We start from the raw sequence: 17797 nt of genomic DNA on the forward strand, positions 1-17797 counted from the left end.
ACGGCACGACCCAAAGAGTTAGTCTGCACCGCGAAAGGTTTCTAATGATCAGGAATGGAAGCAACGGCTGTTTGATAACATTCTGGCTGAGATTCATTTGTAATTGTTGTTTTGTAAATTCAAACGTGTGGTTTTGCAGAATTTAGAACAGTGACATTCTTCCAAGGATATGTAGAGCAATTTGGCAATGAGCCAAGTTTCTTAACGTTTCAACATTGTTGGTTAAATTAGTCTGGGCAGTGGGCACTGTCGTCTGCTTCTTGTGCCAAAAGGCGCATCAACCAATTATTTCTCTGACATGAGCAAACAAAGCCTACACATGGTTTTTTTTCTACTTCTTATCTTATGAGCATTATATCGAGAGCGCACCCAGTGAACTCTGCTGATCCTCATCATTGTTGACTATACATACGTATTATTGTATTGCTAATAAGAATAAATAAGAAGATTTCTGGCTTTGACAAAACCAAACCACAGTACAGACCCTGTGCACCCCCGCTCCAGGCAGTACATGCCAATGTTCAAGTGTTTCTCCCAGCATACATTGCTCAATTCTTGCTTAAAAAACACAACAAATCAAAACAACAACCATATGGGGAACTTTGCTGCGGTATGTTCATTAAAAACTGTGGGTTTTGCTTGCTGTTGATGTCAGCTTTGTGTGCACATTAAAGTACAGTCATAAATTACCATTTAGGTTTTTTATATTTGCATAAGTATAAAAAGTCTTTTTGTAGAGTCTTTTAAAGTTTTCAATGATTTAGCAAACCATAAGTGCATAAATGATGAGACAGGACACAAATGTTGAGTAGATGGAGAGTAAAACTTTATTGTTTGCTCTCATACAAAAGTCAAGCATTCTTCTTTTTTTTTTACACAGCCCACTGCAGTTACCAAAGTCCAAACATACATTTTCAAGAAAAATAAGGGCTTTTAAAGATGTCACATCATACATATTGGAAATCCACATCAACATTAGACTCAACTCCACACTCACACAATGAACACATTTGAGCCCCCACCTGGCATGCAAGCAGTTCAAACAGTCACGTCTGTGACCAAGCTGAACCTACTTGTCTTAACGTACGGCTGGATCCATATGAAGCCCCATCGATCCACTTCATAAAGCTCAGCACTCAACCACTTATGTCAACAAGGCTTTCCAATAACGTTTGAAACTCAACACGTCTCCACAACAAACTCTCCAGCAACAAGCAGAGCACACCAACAAGAAGGGAATCAACAAGTAAAAACAAATCAAAGGAAACAATGGAGAACAGCTTACAAGTAGCGCACATTAAAAATCAATAATAGCAACAATTTAGAGTAAACACTCGGTGAAATCACAGACACACTCGCAGACAACACACACACGGCACACTCTCCTCTACCTACCACATGGTTTGCTTTGTCAGACTCCTTTCCTGTCCACTGCATCCTGATCTCCTCCTCTCTCACTAAGGCACGCAACCATGCAAAATGAGTGTAAACGGCCCTGAGGATGTTGTTAAAGACCTGACAATATAGCCATCTCCCTAAAAACGCTGATTTGATTGAGTCAAAGGAGGGGTATGTTGTTTCAGCTCACCATTGACTAATGTAATCCACTCATCTCTGTGCTGGAGAAAAATGTTGAACTAAAATCCTTGAGTTGTAGCAGGTTAAGGCCAACAGGAGGAGCTGACAGGCTCAATTACTCAATTGTGCATGTCACATGAAAACAACAGATATTAACTCACAAAGTAAAAAAAAACAATAACAAAAAAGAAAATCAATACAATGTTTTTCTACATTAACAGAATTCTGTCCAAGTGCACATTTGGGGCTCTTTGGTTTTTATGTTTAGTTTTTTTTTTTTTTAGTTTTTTTAGTTTTTTTTAGTTTATTTATTTATTTATTTTTAAGTATATAAACACAATATTCAACCATGATAGAGGTCAATTTAAATACATGTTAAACAATGAAAACATATTAAAGTTCTAGTCACAGCAACACCTCTAGTCTATTAACACCTGTTGTAGTAAAAAGTCACATATTGACCGTGATGCACATGATTAAAAATTTAGATCCCTCTCCGTTTGTGAATTCTAGCACTGCTACACTCGCCTCCACCTTTAGGCAAACAATAAATGTGCGCACATACATACACAGAACTGTATACAAGCAAACAGATGGGAGGCGGCAACATCTGTGTGTAAAAGTTCTGCAATAGCTGTAGCGCAACGCTGATGCAACTAAAACTCTCTTTGGCTCCAACATGTTGATCAGACGGTCAGTAAAGTCACACACACACCAAACATGAAGGCATCATATGCAGTCACGTACAGGTTTGATCTACAAAGGCTTCTCACATCTACAAAAAACACCCACAAACCAGGAACACCAATAACTCACACTAACACAAAACACATGAAACACTCATAGAGAGCAATGTGTAATACCAAAACATTCAATCATAAAAAAGTATAACTTAGAATAAAAAATTGAAAAAATATCAGTAATGTGTGTAATAACAGTATAATAACATTATTGTGACCAAATAACAGTCAACATGAGGCCTTAATGCAGCTGGAGAGGGAATTGCACACAGGAAGTGAAACTGGGTGATGTTCAATAGTTAAGTGAGAGGAAAAGAAAGACGGGAGCAGCGCTAATGGTGGCTCTGTTCCAATGTTTATGTGCAGCCTTGGCTCTTTATCTCATATCTAGGACACTCTCTCCAGGTCAACGAAGGGCTTGTGTTTATGAGCGCTGATATGGCGGCCGAGCAGCTGACTGACTGTTTACCGCCCGGTGGCTTAACTATCCAGGGTAGGAAGGAAAGGTGAATAAAACAACAAATAAACAAACACAAAAACAGAAAAACAGAAAACAGTCCCCGTTTTATTCTTACTAAACTACTATTGACATTCATGAATGTCTCTTCCACCTCACAGAGCGCAGCAGCTGCCAGCTGTGAAATATGTCAAAACATAAACGGATTAAGCTCACAGATCGTTCTTTTGTGGGCTTCATGAAAATAAATTCTGCTTTGAGGCACTTTAGTGAGCCATGCTTACTGCATGAAAGTGGGATTGGACATGCTCGAAAGCTTAAGTAGACTCTTCAATCTTGGGTTAAAAATATGTCATCGCTGATATATGAGGATCACATTCCCAAGATCCAATTATGAAATTAAAACAGTATTTATGTTTTCCACTCAAATAATTGTTTTATCATCACCGTTTTTTCTTTAATATGCTGACAAATGATTAACAGGCAACAAACAACTTTTGTGCAGTTGTTGCAAGAGCCAAATGCCAATAGAGTGAATGTTTTGTCAGCGTGCTATGTGTGGTTATCACTTTTCTTAAAACCCGAGTACAACAGTCGGTGCTGCTACATGATGCTCTGAGGAAAAACAATAAATTATCTCAACGCAACTGTGCACTGAACAAGTCGCTGTTTCTAATAACGTGTGCACGAGGCGTGAAATTGAGGAGGTTCCGTGAGTGTGTGTGAGTGTGTGTGTGTGTGTGTGTGTTTCCCTCTGAGAGATGGACTGCGTGTGCCTGCGCGTTCACGGTCAGGCCTTGTTGTACTTGTCATTGTAGCGGTGAATGGTCACGCAGCCGTGGTAGGAGATCGGCCGCGGCATGGCGGCCACCCCAGTGATGATGCCTGTGGACGGGTCGTAGCACAGGATGGTGTCGGTGGCCTCGCCGGTCTCCCCTCTGCCGCCCAGGATGAAGATCTTGCCGTTGCATACGGACATGCCGCAGCTCTCCTGCACCCACAGACCGAGGCGGACATGAATTAGCCCAGGTTGCTGGAACCGTTTCCTCAACTGGGGCCGCCGGCATGCTCTTCACTTACCTGTTTGTTGAAGGTGTGAACCACGTGCATCCAGTAGTCTTGTATGGGGTCGTAGCAGAAGATGGACTTGGTCAGACCGCCGCACACGTAGATCAGGTTGCTGAGGGAAACGGCTGTGATGCAACGCCTGGCGATGGGGATGTTGGCCCGCAGTAACCAGGAGTCGCTCTCTGGGTCGTAGCACTGAACCTGCGTCGGGCAGTCCAAATTATAAAACAATGAAACCACGTGTGACACGAATGACATGTTGGGAAAAAAGGAGAGAAAATGAACACAAGCTGCCCATTCTTCGGCTTGGATGTTTTACTGCCATGGGATTTTTGAGCTGACCAGAGGCAGAGCCAGTCTCATTCTCATTTTATGTGGGTTGTGTGTACAATCCAAACATTCTCTCGAGCAAGCCTCTTTAAAATAGCTTCCTCCCGAGCCAAGCCGCCCGTAACTGGAAGTAAACAACACAAAATCCCACTGCAGGGAAGGAGAGCCCTTGAGATCGATGCATTCTGTGATCAGAACTGCACAAGTTGTTCATCCTAGGGATCAATTAGGCTGATCACACAACAGCAAACTTATAAAATAACAATGATAATAATAATAATAATAATAATAATAATAATAATAATAATAATAATAATAATAATAATAAACTTTATTTGTATAGCACCGCTCATACACAACATGTGCAACCCACAGTGCTTAACAAATTAAACAAAACAAAACAAAGCAAAACAAAGAATATTAATAATAAGAACAACAATCATAATAGTAACAATGAGAAGAAAAAAAAAACTCCTTGCTGCACACAATTCCCTCAAGCAACATTTCCTTACAATTAAAAGTGTCTCGACTCGAGCGAGCTATTGAACTTCCATCAAACTCCATGAAACCTGGTAAAGTTTGTGGGGATCACAGGCAATTCTATAAGATCTATAGTGTTACTGGGTAATTACTGGTGTGAGGGAGCTCTTCTGAAGTCTGGGATGAAAAATAAAGATCTGAAAATAGCTGTCATGTAGAAGCTCTAATGAGAAGGGATGCTTTTGCCCTGTAAGTTGCCTTAATAATATATCATACATAGCACAGGAGGCCACGGCAGACAACATAGCTCGTGTCAATGTGCGCCTATCCTGTCAATCTTTCGTCAGTCAGCCAAAAATACGCAATCAGGAAAACCACAAGGCTGCATGTGCTGTTGTCGCATGTCTGCTCTGTCAGCCAGGGGCCAGAAACATACTTTACATTGTTGGCACATTATACTGATTGATTGTTTCTCTGGGTGTCCTAATTTATATGTCTCTATTGTGCATCAATCCACCCAACCATCCATTCACTCCAGCAGACTGGATTGATTCCAGGGTGAAATTTAGGATTTGTTTTGACAAAAAGGGGTTCCTCCGGAAACGTCTCCTTATTTTGAACATCCTCCAAAGGTGTAATTACCGAAAACAAGTTGACTAAGACCCTCGGCTGTCATCACTTTGTGCTTTAGTGTGTGGTTTTGGCGGGTGAGGGGGGATATTTGTCTGTTTCCCACCTTGTCTGAGCAGGTGTCGTCGTCGGGGCCTCCTCCGATGACAAAGAGCTTTCCGGCGCAGGTGGCCACGGCCGGAGAGCTGACGGCCTCCTTCATGGGGGCCACCTCTGTCCACCGGTTGGAGAAGGAGTCGTAACACTCCACGCTGCTCAGCCGGCTCTGCCCGTCGTAGCCGCCAACAGCGTAGACCTGGGCAGACGAGAGCAATTCAACGATTCATCTGGAGGCAATTAGATGTAATAGGCGTTATTCCAGCTTGAGGCTGTGCACACAGCAAACACTGATATTCCACTTATTGATAACAATGGCGTGTGCGTCAGCGCCGACAGAACCAGTTTGTCAGGTGGAAGAGAAAGATGACGTCCCGCCTCACGACAAACACCGCCATCTCTGTCGTGCTTTGAGTCGTAAACACATCGACTGCGTTACTTCTGCTTGACTACTGGTAACAACACAACAACTCAAAGCCAGATTTAAAGCATGCCAAGTAAAAAAGAAAGAAAGAATGAAAACAGGAATTTATGAAGTTAAACATCCCATAAAACATCACAGACTAAATTTTATTTTTTTAATTATTAACATTTGCTTTTTGGTGATGGTTAAAAAAACTGTCCAGTGACACTGGATGAGTGGGAATTACTTCCTGTCAACAAGAGCCGATTATACAACACAAGAACCTTCAGGGTGTCATAAAAAATCTGATGTGTGAACAAGACAGACAGACAGACAGACAGACAGACAGACAGACAGACAGACAAACGGGAAAGGAGAGAACACAACACATGAAACAGACAGAATCATTGATCATTTCACCTGCACCACTCAACTGCTCGACACATGTTTTTCATAAATCTCTCAGTGGGAGTCCCAAGAGTACTTTTAATGCATTACTTCATATTTGTGTGTGGCAGTGGCCATGTTATTTGTTAAAGTAGAAACTGGACAACACAAATGTGTGAGGAAGATAGTTAATGATGATAATGTAGAGCAATACATTTGAGATCTACAATTTCGCCTTCGATTACAAAGAGATTTGCGTGGCAAAGGGAGGAAGCAGATGAAGTTCAGTGTTCAGGAATTGATTATTTTTCCGGCAGCCCAAGAAGGCAAGATTTCAAATTCATTCCAAGCAACGATTTGGTAGCATTAGCAGATTCCTGCTCCATACCGGAGAGATTATTGGGGTGGGCTGAAACATTAAAATTATTAAACAGGAAAATGTGTGGTGCGTTCTCAATGGAGGCTTACAAAGTAAGTGCTGCATGTAATTCATGGAAAAAAGTTGGTCCGATGAAAGAAATTCGAGAACAAAACAAAACTGTTTGTACATGCTGAACCCCCTGAAGCTCCGCTGACAATATCCAGGCACAGGCATGCCGAGGATGGCAGTGGGGGTTGGGAAGAGGCCGTACATCTGCTCCAGCGCTCCCTGCTCGGCGTCCCAACGCTTTTCATATGCCTTGAATATTTTTCACATTATGAGGGGAAGTGGATGCAGAGACTTTCTGCACGCGCTGCATGACGGAAGAGCACGCTGCCCTCGGACGCTAAGGCACGTTGCTGGTCTGCACGAGCACATTACAATCGTCATCTACGTCCCAAACCTGAGTGACCTGGTGCCAAGCAAAAAACCCACAAAGAAACTCCGATGAAGAGCTGTCAGGATAACAAAGAAGAGAAGCAGCGGCCGACAGAGAAGCAAAGCAAGAGAGAGTCCAATGTTATGACGGATGAGAACAGCGGTCAGCGAGCAGAGATGTTATAGTGTAGTATCATTACACTGCTGTGAAACTGGCTGATGGGTTTCGCTTATTGTAATAAACAGGTAATAAACAGGTCGTAAGGCAGCCATCGGAAAAATTCAAGAGGCTCTCTTTCTCTTCTTTTGTGAAGAATAACCGTCAAGCGGTCATGCAAATTTGTAGGTAAGGGAGGAGGAAGTGGGAAGAGCAGGTAGCCACGCTTTCTGTACAGGCTTGTTCACAGCCCTCGACAAAGGGGAAATTACAGAGTCCAAAAAGAAATGAGAGAGGAGTATTAGATGAAAAACATCTGCTTCATGATCTATTTTAAACAGATACAGAGACACAAACACACACACACACACACACATGCGCACACACGCGCGCACGAACACACACACACACACACACACACACACACACACACACACACACACACACACACACACAACAACAACAGGCATTCACTGAAATAGTTGTTCACAGCTAGTTTGTTATTAGAAAAAAAGAAAGATTGCTGTGTCTGGAACATTATTAGTTGTTAAACAGCATGACGGAAATAATAATTAAAAAACATTCATAACAGTAACGTAACTAAGAACAAAAGAATGGCAGTAAATTCACACAAAGCATCAGTTTGAGTGACAGATCAAATTGCCAAGCAGAAAAGTAGGAACCAGGAGGGGCCGGATCTGTGGCCACATGTTTTGCAGACACTGGAGGCAGCCGGAGATAAAAATCCTCAGTTGGGATTCAACGTCTATGAGGAATTCTCCGCTGAAAGGAAATGCGGATGTTTGCTCTTGCACAGGCTGCCTCTGCTTTCCATAGAATGTCTCAGAAAGCTGCTACATCAGAAGTGACAGAAGTAACCCTGTGGCCGCACTGTCGCAATTTGGTTTCAAGAGTTTTAGCCCGGTGTTCCGGCAGGCAGATGAGTCATTTTAAACTTCCCTTAACGTGCAGTAACTGCCCCGCAGGCCAAGTCAAGTGGCGCCACGCACGTCCATCTTGTTGTCTTCCCTACCTTGACACAATGACTCACTCGGCAGTTAATTACTGACTATTTACATCCAATAGAGTGTCCGCCTAGCTGTGTGTGTGTGTGTGTGTGTTGTTTAAACACATGCACATGTGTTTCGTTCTGTTTGACCATCGTTCTGCGTGTTGTTTCCGGAAGCCTTGTAAAAGTGGCGTCCCGATAAGGACGAACCTGCTGCTTCCTGAGTGACAGCAGCCTGAAGCCTGCGCGCTTCAAACGACGCCATCGGCGACTTTGCACAACGCAAATGACGGACAATTACAGCGGGGGTGGTTTTCATGAGACGCGCACAGCGAGGCCCTAAAAGTGGTAAAAGCCTTGATGGATGAAAATGATCATTTCAGCGCAAATGCAATGAGGACAGACTTGACAGTCTTGTTTAGGAATATCCTGAAAGGCAGTGCTACTTTTTACAGGTGTTGAAAAGACATGGTGATTTGCACGTAGAATGTGGCGTGTCGTACATGACAACTGTATATTTACATTGTGTTTAAATTACACAGCATGCTTACAAGCTTATTGGCACTTCAGCGGTGACACCTGAATACAACCACACAAAAAATAAAAAAAACTCTTCATACCTTCAGGACTTTTCCACTTACACTACACTGTATAGACGAGATCAGAGCTACAGTCAGAGCTCTTCTTTTTCATAGATGAAGGAGCACAAAGTTTATTTTTTAGGAACAGCAGCGAAGGGCGGCTGGATGTTTTTTTCAATGTGCACCAGACATGACATGTTTTTTTTATAAAAGTGGAGGTAATTCCTTCCCTGTTGAAACACTCCCACTCACTCACCGTCCTCAGGATGTGCGACAAGAGCTGCCGCCATTCCAAAACAAACCTTGGGGCAACAAACTGATGCGTCACACTCAAAATAAATACGATTTCTCGCAAACCTTTTAGGATTCTTTCTTTCACCGCAGAGCGACTCAGGTCTACAGGGCAAGATACTGCGGTCGAGCGTGACTAACGATACAAATCTTTATTGCTTCGAAATGACTTCTCCTGAAAATGGGTGGCGGGGCTGGCACATTGCCAGATTGTTCCACAGTTAAAGCACAAAGATGTGAGCCCACGGCACATTTTGCTCAAATAACCAACTGTTGCCAGGGAAGAAAAACAAAAAAAACAAAACTGTGTGCTCAGTGAGTAACAGCCAAGCATGTGGCCTCTGTGGTCGTCTCGCCTCTCAAAGAACGGAACCATGCAGGCAACAGCAGGTCATTAGAGGCACCGACAGGTGAATTTCAACTGTGAGTCAGCCGAGGTGCAGTAACCACGCTGGCTCACCATGCATGGGTGCACTTCCTCCTTACCTTGCCCAGCAGGACACCCATCTTGTGTCTCCAGCGGCCTTTGTTGAGAGACGCCACTCTGATCCACAGGTTGAGCTGAGAGTTGTACATCCACACGTCCCGGCTGTTAATGCGGCCGCCTAGAAGGAGCAGGAGGCAAAGTTGGATTTGTTTTTTGTTTGTTTGTTTTGGAGTTTAATTTCAATTCACTACGTGTGGCGTAAGTGGACGTAAGTGTTCATTTCAAAGTCAGATCTAAACGGCAGTCTGTGGTATCCAGGTTTGACCCGAGTCAAACACACCTTACAAATCTTTTTTCTATTCCTCTTTGCACGCCACAAAAAAGATCAAAGGATGCCTACACACGCACTCGTTTCTTTCTTTTGTCCGTGCAGGTGCCGATTAAACCAACAGCTTTTTTGACGCCATCTGTACACACACGTGCACACAGTCCACACGCAAACACCATAATCAGGTTCTTTCCGCAACCAACACGGAAACTACAAGGTGGCAGCTTGGTATGTTGACTGTGGGTAAACACGGAGAGAAGTTGTAGAGAACGATAACAGTCACCCAAAGCCGCTGCAGTGCGACCAAGACGCTCTCAACAAGCTGCAACAAGTTGCCGTTTTCAGCAGAACACACACACACAATCTTGTCAGCTAATGCCAATTCGAACACCTTCAGGATAAGACGTATAGAGTCAAGTGGATAAACATCTAGAGGTCATTAAAACTGGGTTAAAGCAGCCAGCGGCACTTCTCTGTGGGCTTCCATCCAAGAAAACGTGGAGAGGGAGGAAGAGTGAGAGCAACAACACTACGGTGCATGGAGGTAGCGATGAGATGTTGTTGTCACACTTGTTTTATTGGCCAACTGTCTAGGCATATAGTGGTAGAACATGACATAACAGTGGATTCAGTTAATTGCTGTGTTTTTACTTTCCAGTGAAATATTTCTATGGCCATAAAAAAAAAAACAGGCCTACTTGTCCTAAGGCAGCTTTTGTGCAGGTGCCCAGATCATCGATCTGCTGGTGGGACATCGGAAAACGAGCACCATCATCAGAATCTCATTTCCCGAGATGGAATTTGCCAATGGGAGAAAAATGTTTGCAAAGTCGCCTGCCAGTTGGTGCCATTCACACTATCAATCAGTGAACATTTTTGAATAATGAAGACGGTCCACGTGGATTCCATTGTGTTGTGATTGTGTCAGACAGTAGAAGATGGATGTTTCCTTAGTATAGAACACACTCGGGTGGTCGTGTGAAGCAATAGCAAAACAATATCCGACCGTGTAAACAGCTCTGCCTGGGCTGGCCTGCATTCTCGGGTGAGGAGAACAAAAAGACCCCAGACAGCAGACTGTCCAGACAGGTGGGTTTATAAGATTTATAATACCTCCTTTGCTAAATAACTTGCTGAATGTTCATCTGATCAAACAAGTCAGCAACCACACGTCTGCCCGTGGCTGCGCAACTATTTAACAACACAGTACCACAAAATACAAAGCAGACACCGGACTGAGGACAGCCTGATAATCTGCTGGATAGTCTCAGAGCCAGACTGTCTGCTGCCCCAGAAGCTTCTGTCATGAAAAGGAATTTGCATACAGGAAACTTGTCGCTATGAACTCAACATCTTTCTCCAGATTCTTTCAAAGTTACAGAGGAGGGGAAGGGAAGGCCTTCTTATGCAAAAACCCATTCACGTTCGAGTTTTTTCGTCTTAAAGGGGGGCGGCCAGTTCTGGTAATTACTGGTCTGAGGAGTCACAGCTGAAGACTATTGGATGTCACAGTTTGATTTGTGTGACGGCTCTGTGCATAGAAGACATTTTGTTGCCAATATGCAATGCTGAGTTACATGTGCCCCTTTTGGTTGTATGACGCAAGTACATGTATTACGCTTGCACTATTTACTTATTGATTGTGTGGAGGACAAGGGCAGTGACACAACCGCTTTCCAGTTGCCACATTTCACCAATTGTAATTCCTGTAAGGTCAGACACCAACAAGATTGGATGAGTGCTTATTCTGACCGTTACTACTAGATTAGATTTCACATCGCTGGGTAGAGGGCTAAAGGAGGGACTCAGTCCAACTCTGCCTTATTCGAGGCCTCAGCTAACTGCAGCTATTTGCACCCATTGCCAGAGTGAGGAGAGTGGGACAGACAGAGAGAAAGACAGAGAATGTAGGTATGTGGGGAAACGTAGCCAGATAAAGCAAAGGGGATTAAATGTGTCAAGGCATACAGAGAAACTAGGGCAACACCGTTCTGTGTCATGTTGCAAAGGAGCTACTGGTTGGTATGGATATGTGTTAGACCGAGAGGGAGGGGAGAGTGCTTGTTGACTTTACAGGCAGCGCGTGAGGTTTGACTGATAGCAAACACGTGAGGACTTGGCAGCACTCAGATCAACTTTGCTGAAGCAGAAGTTCTCTCTATATATTTCCCCCTTAATTGCCTTCTCTTCCATATACATATTTTTCAACTGCCGCTTCTAGGCAAAGGTGTATACTCACATCAAGCATGTTTGAACATGTACATTCCTGGCATGCATATTTTTACGTCTGTGCACACATGTTCCTGGAAGCAAACGGACGCAAAGGGGGAACAAGCACATGCTCATGTGCTTGGTCTCACTTGTTGACTTCGCACTGACCGCCTTCAGTTCAGATAAAGTAGCTAAAGGTGGATTTCTAACGTGTTTATTTCAAAGTCATTTTTTCTACATTGAGAGGCTTACGCCACACTTGGTTCAAGTTCCCTGAAACAGCCTTCCTAACATGCGACGAGAGCTTCAGTATCTCATAATGTGGGTCTGACTTCAGTTGGGCGGCAGTGGTGACGAAAGTTTAAACTGGGTCTCTAAAAGGAGGCCTTTGAAAGCCGCTGCATCCGATGCTGGAGGTGGTGACCCCTGCAACAGTCAGGAGGAACGGAGAAGAAGTGAGCCACCCTCTTTCACACCGAGCCTGGAGAGTGCATCCAGATGTTGCGCTCATATTTTCCTACACTTGAACAGGCGGAGGCTGTGAAAATAACACAGGGCAAAGAGCCACCGTGGCTTTTCCTGCCACACCGCTGGGGGATTGGATGACAAGGAAAACACAGAGTGCACTTGTGAACTCCTCTCGCAGATTAAACCATAAGCTTACATTCAAACAGACACACAGAACGTTTGCAAGCTGAGTCTAAAATGACAACTTGAATGAATAGTTGCATTTATAAGTATTTCACAATACACTAAAACACCGTAATATTTGCTATTTGCGAGCTTGTGTCCTGCACAGAAACTTTTGAACATTTGAAGATCACGTTGAGTCTTTGAACTCAGTGTAGGGTAGAGTTCAAAGGCTCATACTGGCACTATCCTGATACAGGGTTGCTGTTTTGGTGCCGCGGCTCAGTCCTACCTGACACAAGAATGTCGTTGCGAAGGGCACACACTGCATACTCTGACTTGGTGAACTCGGGCAGCTTGGCCAGGGACTTCCACTCTCCTGTGACGGGATCGTAGCATTCGGTGTAGGGCAGGTTAAAGCCCCCGACTCTCTCGCAACCCCCCACCACCACTATGACCTCAGTGTAGCCAGTCGACCTGTGGGAAAAAGAGACAGGGGAGATAAGACTGGGGAGGTAAAGGGGACCAAAGCAAGGACATCAAGTTTCGGCCGCAGAGACGAGATCTAGTCATAGGTCATGACAGATGGAGAAAAGAGGACAAAACACATAAAAACAAACTGATGTCAGCACAGATGATTTGCATTAATAGAGGGCATTTTCTTTTTTCTTTACAGAAAAGCCCGATATGGGCAACAAGGCATCATTCTAAGTTACATACAACAGCACTTGACAGCCTTGTTGTGCATGTCCACGAGGAAGGGACTGCTGCTGGCTCTTTGACACATTCCTCAAATATGACTGCATTTCCTGGAGGGCGCTTAATAAATTACCGCTTTTTAAAAAACAAAAAGAAAAGAAAAGAAAAGAAAAGAAAAACAAGACAAAAAGTGGCTTATCTGTGTAAAACACTCAATTGGTTTCACATAGCAAAGTCATTAAGAACAGTGCACGAAAGAGCTGAATGTGTCTCAGCACAGTACACCTGGCCTGTATTCCTCTCTGTTTATGTCGCAGAGCTTGCTTAGGTCAAACGGAAATGAGCGCTGCTCCGCAGGTTTGTATACATTCAGCAGACAGTTCAGGCTGGGAGTGGTTGCACTTTACGAGTGTGTCTGTGCCACTGATTAATAAGAATAAGAGTCCCGCTGGAGCAGCACCAGGCATCTGTTTTGAACAGAAGCCCATGTGGCCCTCGAGGGCAAATAAAGCCAACAGTGCAGGGAGTAACTGTCTGATTGGCTCGCAGATCTGCCCAGATACTGGCACAGTGCACCTGAAATGAACACCACGCAGTCCAGATAGCCGACAACTGTTCACAAGCAATTTAACCCCTACAGTGAGTCGTACACACAGGGCCAGCTGCATGTTTTGTTTGCTGTGCAGCTGGCTGCCATATGGTGTGTACTGAACCTTATTCACAACCTTTTGTCTTCAAAAATGGGGACTCTTTGAAAGAAAAAGGAAATTTGATTAATTCAAAAGATAGTGGCAAAGCAGGCAGACGTGATCACAGCTTGCACCAAAACACATCAGAAAGGTGAGTCACACAGCTGGTATGATAACAACATAACATCTCATGATTAATGAGGCTTGCGTCATTCTGCTTTTCCTCTCTCCAGCTACCACCTGCTGTGCTCGGACGAGTCCTGTTACCTCATTATCATTTCCATTACAATAGAGGTTTACGAAACAGAGCGAGTCAACTCTTACATTCAAGTGAAACCATATCATTTCCTTTGGTCTACAAATAGGTTAGCGCGCTCGTTGTGCTTCCTCACACCGAGGCAGTAAGGGTTTGAGTTACCTGCGAGGACGAGTTCTTGGTGACATCATTTCATTTCCAAGCACGTGATAGCGCCTGGCCTCGTGGAGAAGCTGGTAGCACTCGGGGGCATTCTGGATGAGCTGGTCTCCCTCCACCGTTTGGACAAAGTAGTTGGGGTGCAGAAGGGGCAGGCGCACATGGTGCAGCAGTTCCTTCAGCATGGGCTTCCTGTGCTCCACGTTGACATACACCCAGCGCATCACCGCCTCAAAAACCACCTCCTCCTTCCCGATTGTGAGCTCATCGCTGCCGATGTAGTCCTCCAGCTCTTCCCTGCGCAGGTCGAGGAACTCCTCGTGCTGAACCACCTCTGAGAAGTTGGCCAGGGCGTAGCAGCGGCAGCGGCTGGCCAGCTGCTTCAGGGAATGGGCGTCTGCGAAGCGCTGGATGCCCAGGCAGTTGCATGGGTCCAGCTGGTCCTCGAGAAACTTTGCACAAGCGTCGCGCAGGGTGCTGATCTGGAAGAGGCTGGAGGTCTCGAACAGGAACTGCACGTTCTCGGTGGTGATCTTGGCGCGGCCGGTGTAAACGTACGTGAGGAAAGAGTCCATGGCCTCCGCCATGATTCCATTGATCTCTACCAACATTTCCCGGCTCTCGCGGTGATCATTGCAGAACATGGCCCTGAAGTAGGAGGAGCAGGCCGAGAGCACGGCGCGGTGGCAGGGGAACTCGCGTCCTTGCACGCTGATCACAACATCAGTGAAGAGGCGACAGTCGCGAAACTCGTTGAAGACCTGCAGGATGCCCTCTGAGTGGGATGAACCAGAGTTGAAGTCCAGGACATCCTGGCTGCTCAGAGTTTTGGATTCAACCTCAAACACCTTTGGGGCCAAAACACATGTAAACACATTTGGAATTATTTCACTACTCAGAAAAGCAGAACAGATTAATTTTTTTTCTAAAACCGTTTGAGTGACAGCACCTTGCGTTTGACAGCTGGTGACTCTCTGATCCCCGAGTCCTCCCTGTTCATCCTCCTGCCCAGAATCAACACCATGGCTGCCACCTTCAGTGAAGAGCAGGTATTATGTTATAATATGTTAAAGTTATCATAGCTTGAAAGAAGGCCTTTTTAAGTAAATACTGAGACAATCCTAAACTGTTCAAAATATAAACATAGTTTGCATAAAGCCTCAAGGAAACACGTGACATGAGCAATTGATTTGCTGATGTCTTTAAGCAATGCTAAATGTCTTCCACCGTCAAAAAAGGAGCTCAGAGGAATGAAATCTGAGCCGCATGCAAATCCTGTTGAGCAGTACTGCTGCGCAGTTGAACCCTGCGGCACAATGGCATGCAACATGGCTGATGACAAAGAGACAGGCGGGAGGGAAGGTTGAGCAATGGTTGGAGGCCCAACGTCAGTCAAGTTTGTTTTGAAAGAAGTGAAGTGGGGGCAGGGATGCAGATCAGACAATCAATCCTTTGTCAACAGGTGCAAAGTCGCTGCTAACGATGACCTTGAATACTATTCTTTTTTTTCTGTAAAAATAATAATACTAATAAAAAAAAACCTGGCTGTTATCAGCATAAAGATAGCTCACTAAGAATAAACAAGTAAAATGGATCATGCATTGTATCTGACGCTCATGTAGAACAGCGGTAAAACAGCTTGCAGTCAAGTTCTTCTTCTTCTTCATCATCTTCTTGTTCTTCTTGTTCTTGTTGTTGTTGTTGTTGTTGTTCTTCTTCTTCTTCTTCTTCTTCTTCTTCTTCTTCTTCTTCTTCTTCTTATTATTATTATTATTATTATCATTATTATTATTATTATTATTATTATTATTATTATTATTATTATCATCATTATTATTATTATTATTATCATCATCATTATTATTATTAATATCAGTTGTAGTAGTAGGAGTAGTAGTAGTAGTCGTAGTTGTAGCAATGTTGTTGTTGTTGACACGTCTTAACCTAATCTTAATCTTATATGTTTATAATCAGGCGCCGTTTTAGGCTCCCTTGGTGTCATTTATTTTGAGTTATTTTTAAACTCTGGCTCAGACTCAGCAGTCTCACCATCTCCTGGTGCGTTATTTTTACGCAGCTGCAGCGCCGCCTTTAAGTTACAGACATCAATAGGCAGGTTTATCCAAAGGTGCATGAAGCATTAAAATACAGGACGATGATTAATATTCATTGTACCAATTGTTTTTAAAATTAGACTAATACGTGAGAAATGTCTTTTTAATTATCATTTTTCTTTTTAATACACAGGGCCGGTTTCTGTTCCGTCTATCGCCGCCGTGATTAAGGCAAAATCAAGAGCCATCAAAACAGGCTCATAACAACTAGAATACACTTTGAAAATTTCTCCGAATGTTTTGAAAAAACTTTTAAGTAATTCAATATCTAAAAACCATGCATACGTTACAAAAGACACAATTGTTGGATTGAGCATGACTGTGGTTACTGTTGTTATATATGTTGAGCGCTTCATTTGATGTCTTTGGCTGGACAAAGACTTGTCTCGTGCCGACCGTTAGCTCATAACTACAGTTGCTTCCAAGTTTACGGCTGAGCCGCTGGAGCCCTCGGCTACTCGACCACTCTCAGCACTGAATTTACACAACATTTGTTCTATTAACAATTCCCTTTGATATACCAGTAGTTGTTTACCTTGTGCAGGCTTCCCCCCCCCCAACAGATGAGGCTTCCTCCTCTGTCGTCCCTCTGCGGAGGGAAAACAAAAAGTCAAGTGGAAAAAACTGGTATCTCACTAAGTTTAACAAAAAAAGTCAGTCTGACCCTTTTGGTGTTTAAATAAAACAACTTTGGCCGTTACATCGCCGGGACATTTTGATTTCAGGGAGTGACATATACAAAGCGCTCGAACTAGTCGACAATAAACACAGAGTCTATTTATACTTGTCAAGCGGAAAAAAAATAGTCCGTCCCACTGCGCCCGCTCAGCTGATTTTTTTCAGTGCATTGTGGGTGATTGAGTTCGTCGTGAGTGCTGCTTTAAGTGGCTTGCGGGTGTAAAACGACATTCCCCATAGTCCACTGTTTCTCCACGTGGCTGCCTGTTGTTTGCAAACAAACAAGATTTCGCTGGAGAGAAAAGTTGAGATCGAATTGAGCACCGCACGCAAACACCGACAGCTAGCACATCAACAAGTTCATAATAACTTATCTTTTTTTTTTTTTTAAGAATAGGAAGAGCATGAGTGAGAGGAAATGTATATTTTATGGGAATTTAGAAATATGTTTTCCAGGTGAGGGGAGGGGAGGGGCTTCGATGGAACAAAGAGTGTCTCAACCTCCTCACTCAGTTGCAAAATATTTCTGAGAGTTCCTCATGGAGTTCCAGGAAAAGTACTTCGTACACGGTGTTTTCAAGTGGACTAGTTTGTGAGGAT

The 17797-nt window shown here is 43.9% G+C and overlaps 1 protein-coding gene across 1 annotated transcript; it reads right to left on the reverse strand.

Moving 5' to 3' along the window:
- Nucleotides 1-2688: 2688 nt before the first annotated feature.
- On the reverse strand, nt 2689-17307 carry klhl24a (kelch-like family member 24a). Its single transcript, XM_076021253.1, has 8 exons — nt 17055-17307; nt 15355-15438; nt 14409-15253; nt 12895-13079; nt 9493-9611; nt 5390-5578; nt 3856-4044; nt 2689-3766 (listed from the first exon to the last, which is right to left on the reverse strand). The coding sequence occupies exons 2-8, from the start codon at nt 15427-15429 to the stop codon at nt 3566-3568; spliced, it is 1803 nt and encodes a 600-aa protein (XP_075877368.1). The 5' UTR covers nt 15430-15438; nt 17055-17307; the 3' UTR covers nt 2689-3565.
- Between the last annotated feature and the right edge of the window lie 490 nt (nt 17308-17797).

Source organism: Nelusetta ayraudi, unplaced genomic scaffold (genome assembly GCF_046127955.1).
Source record: "Nelusetta ayraudi isolate G7.1 ecotype Tasmania unplaced genomic scaffold, CSIRO-AGI_Nayr_v1 ptg000011l, whole genome shotgun sequence".
NCBI lineage: Eukaryota > Metazoa > Chordata > Actinopteri > Tetraodontiformes > Monacanthidae > Nelusetta > Nelusetta ayraudi.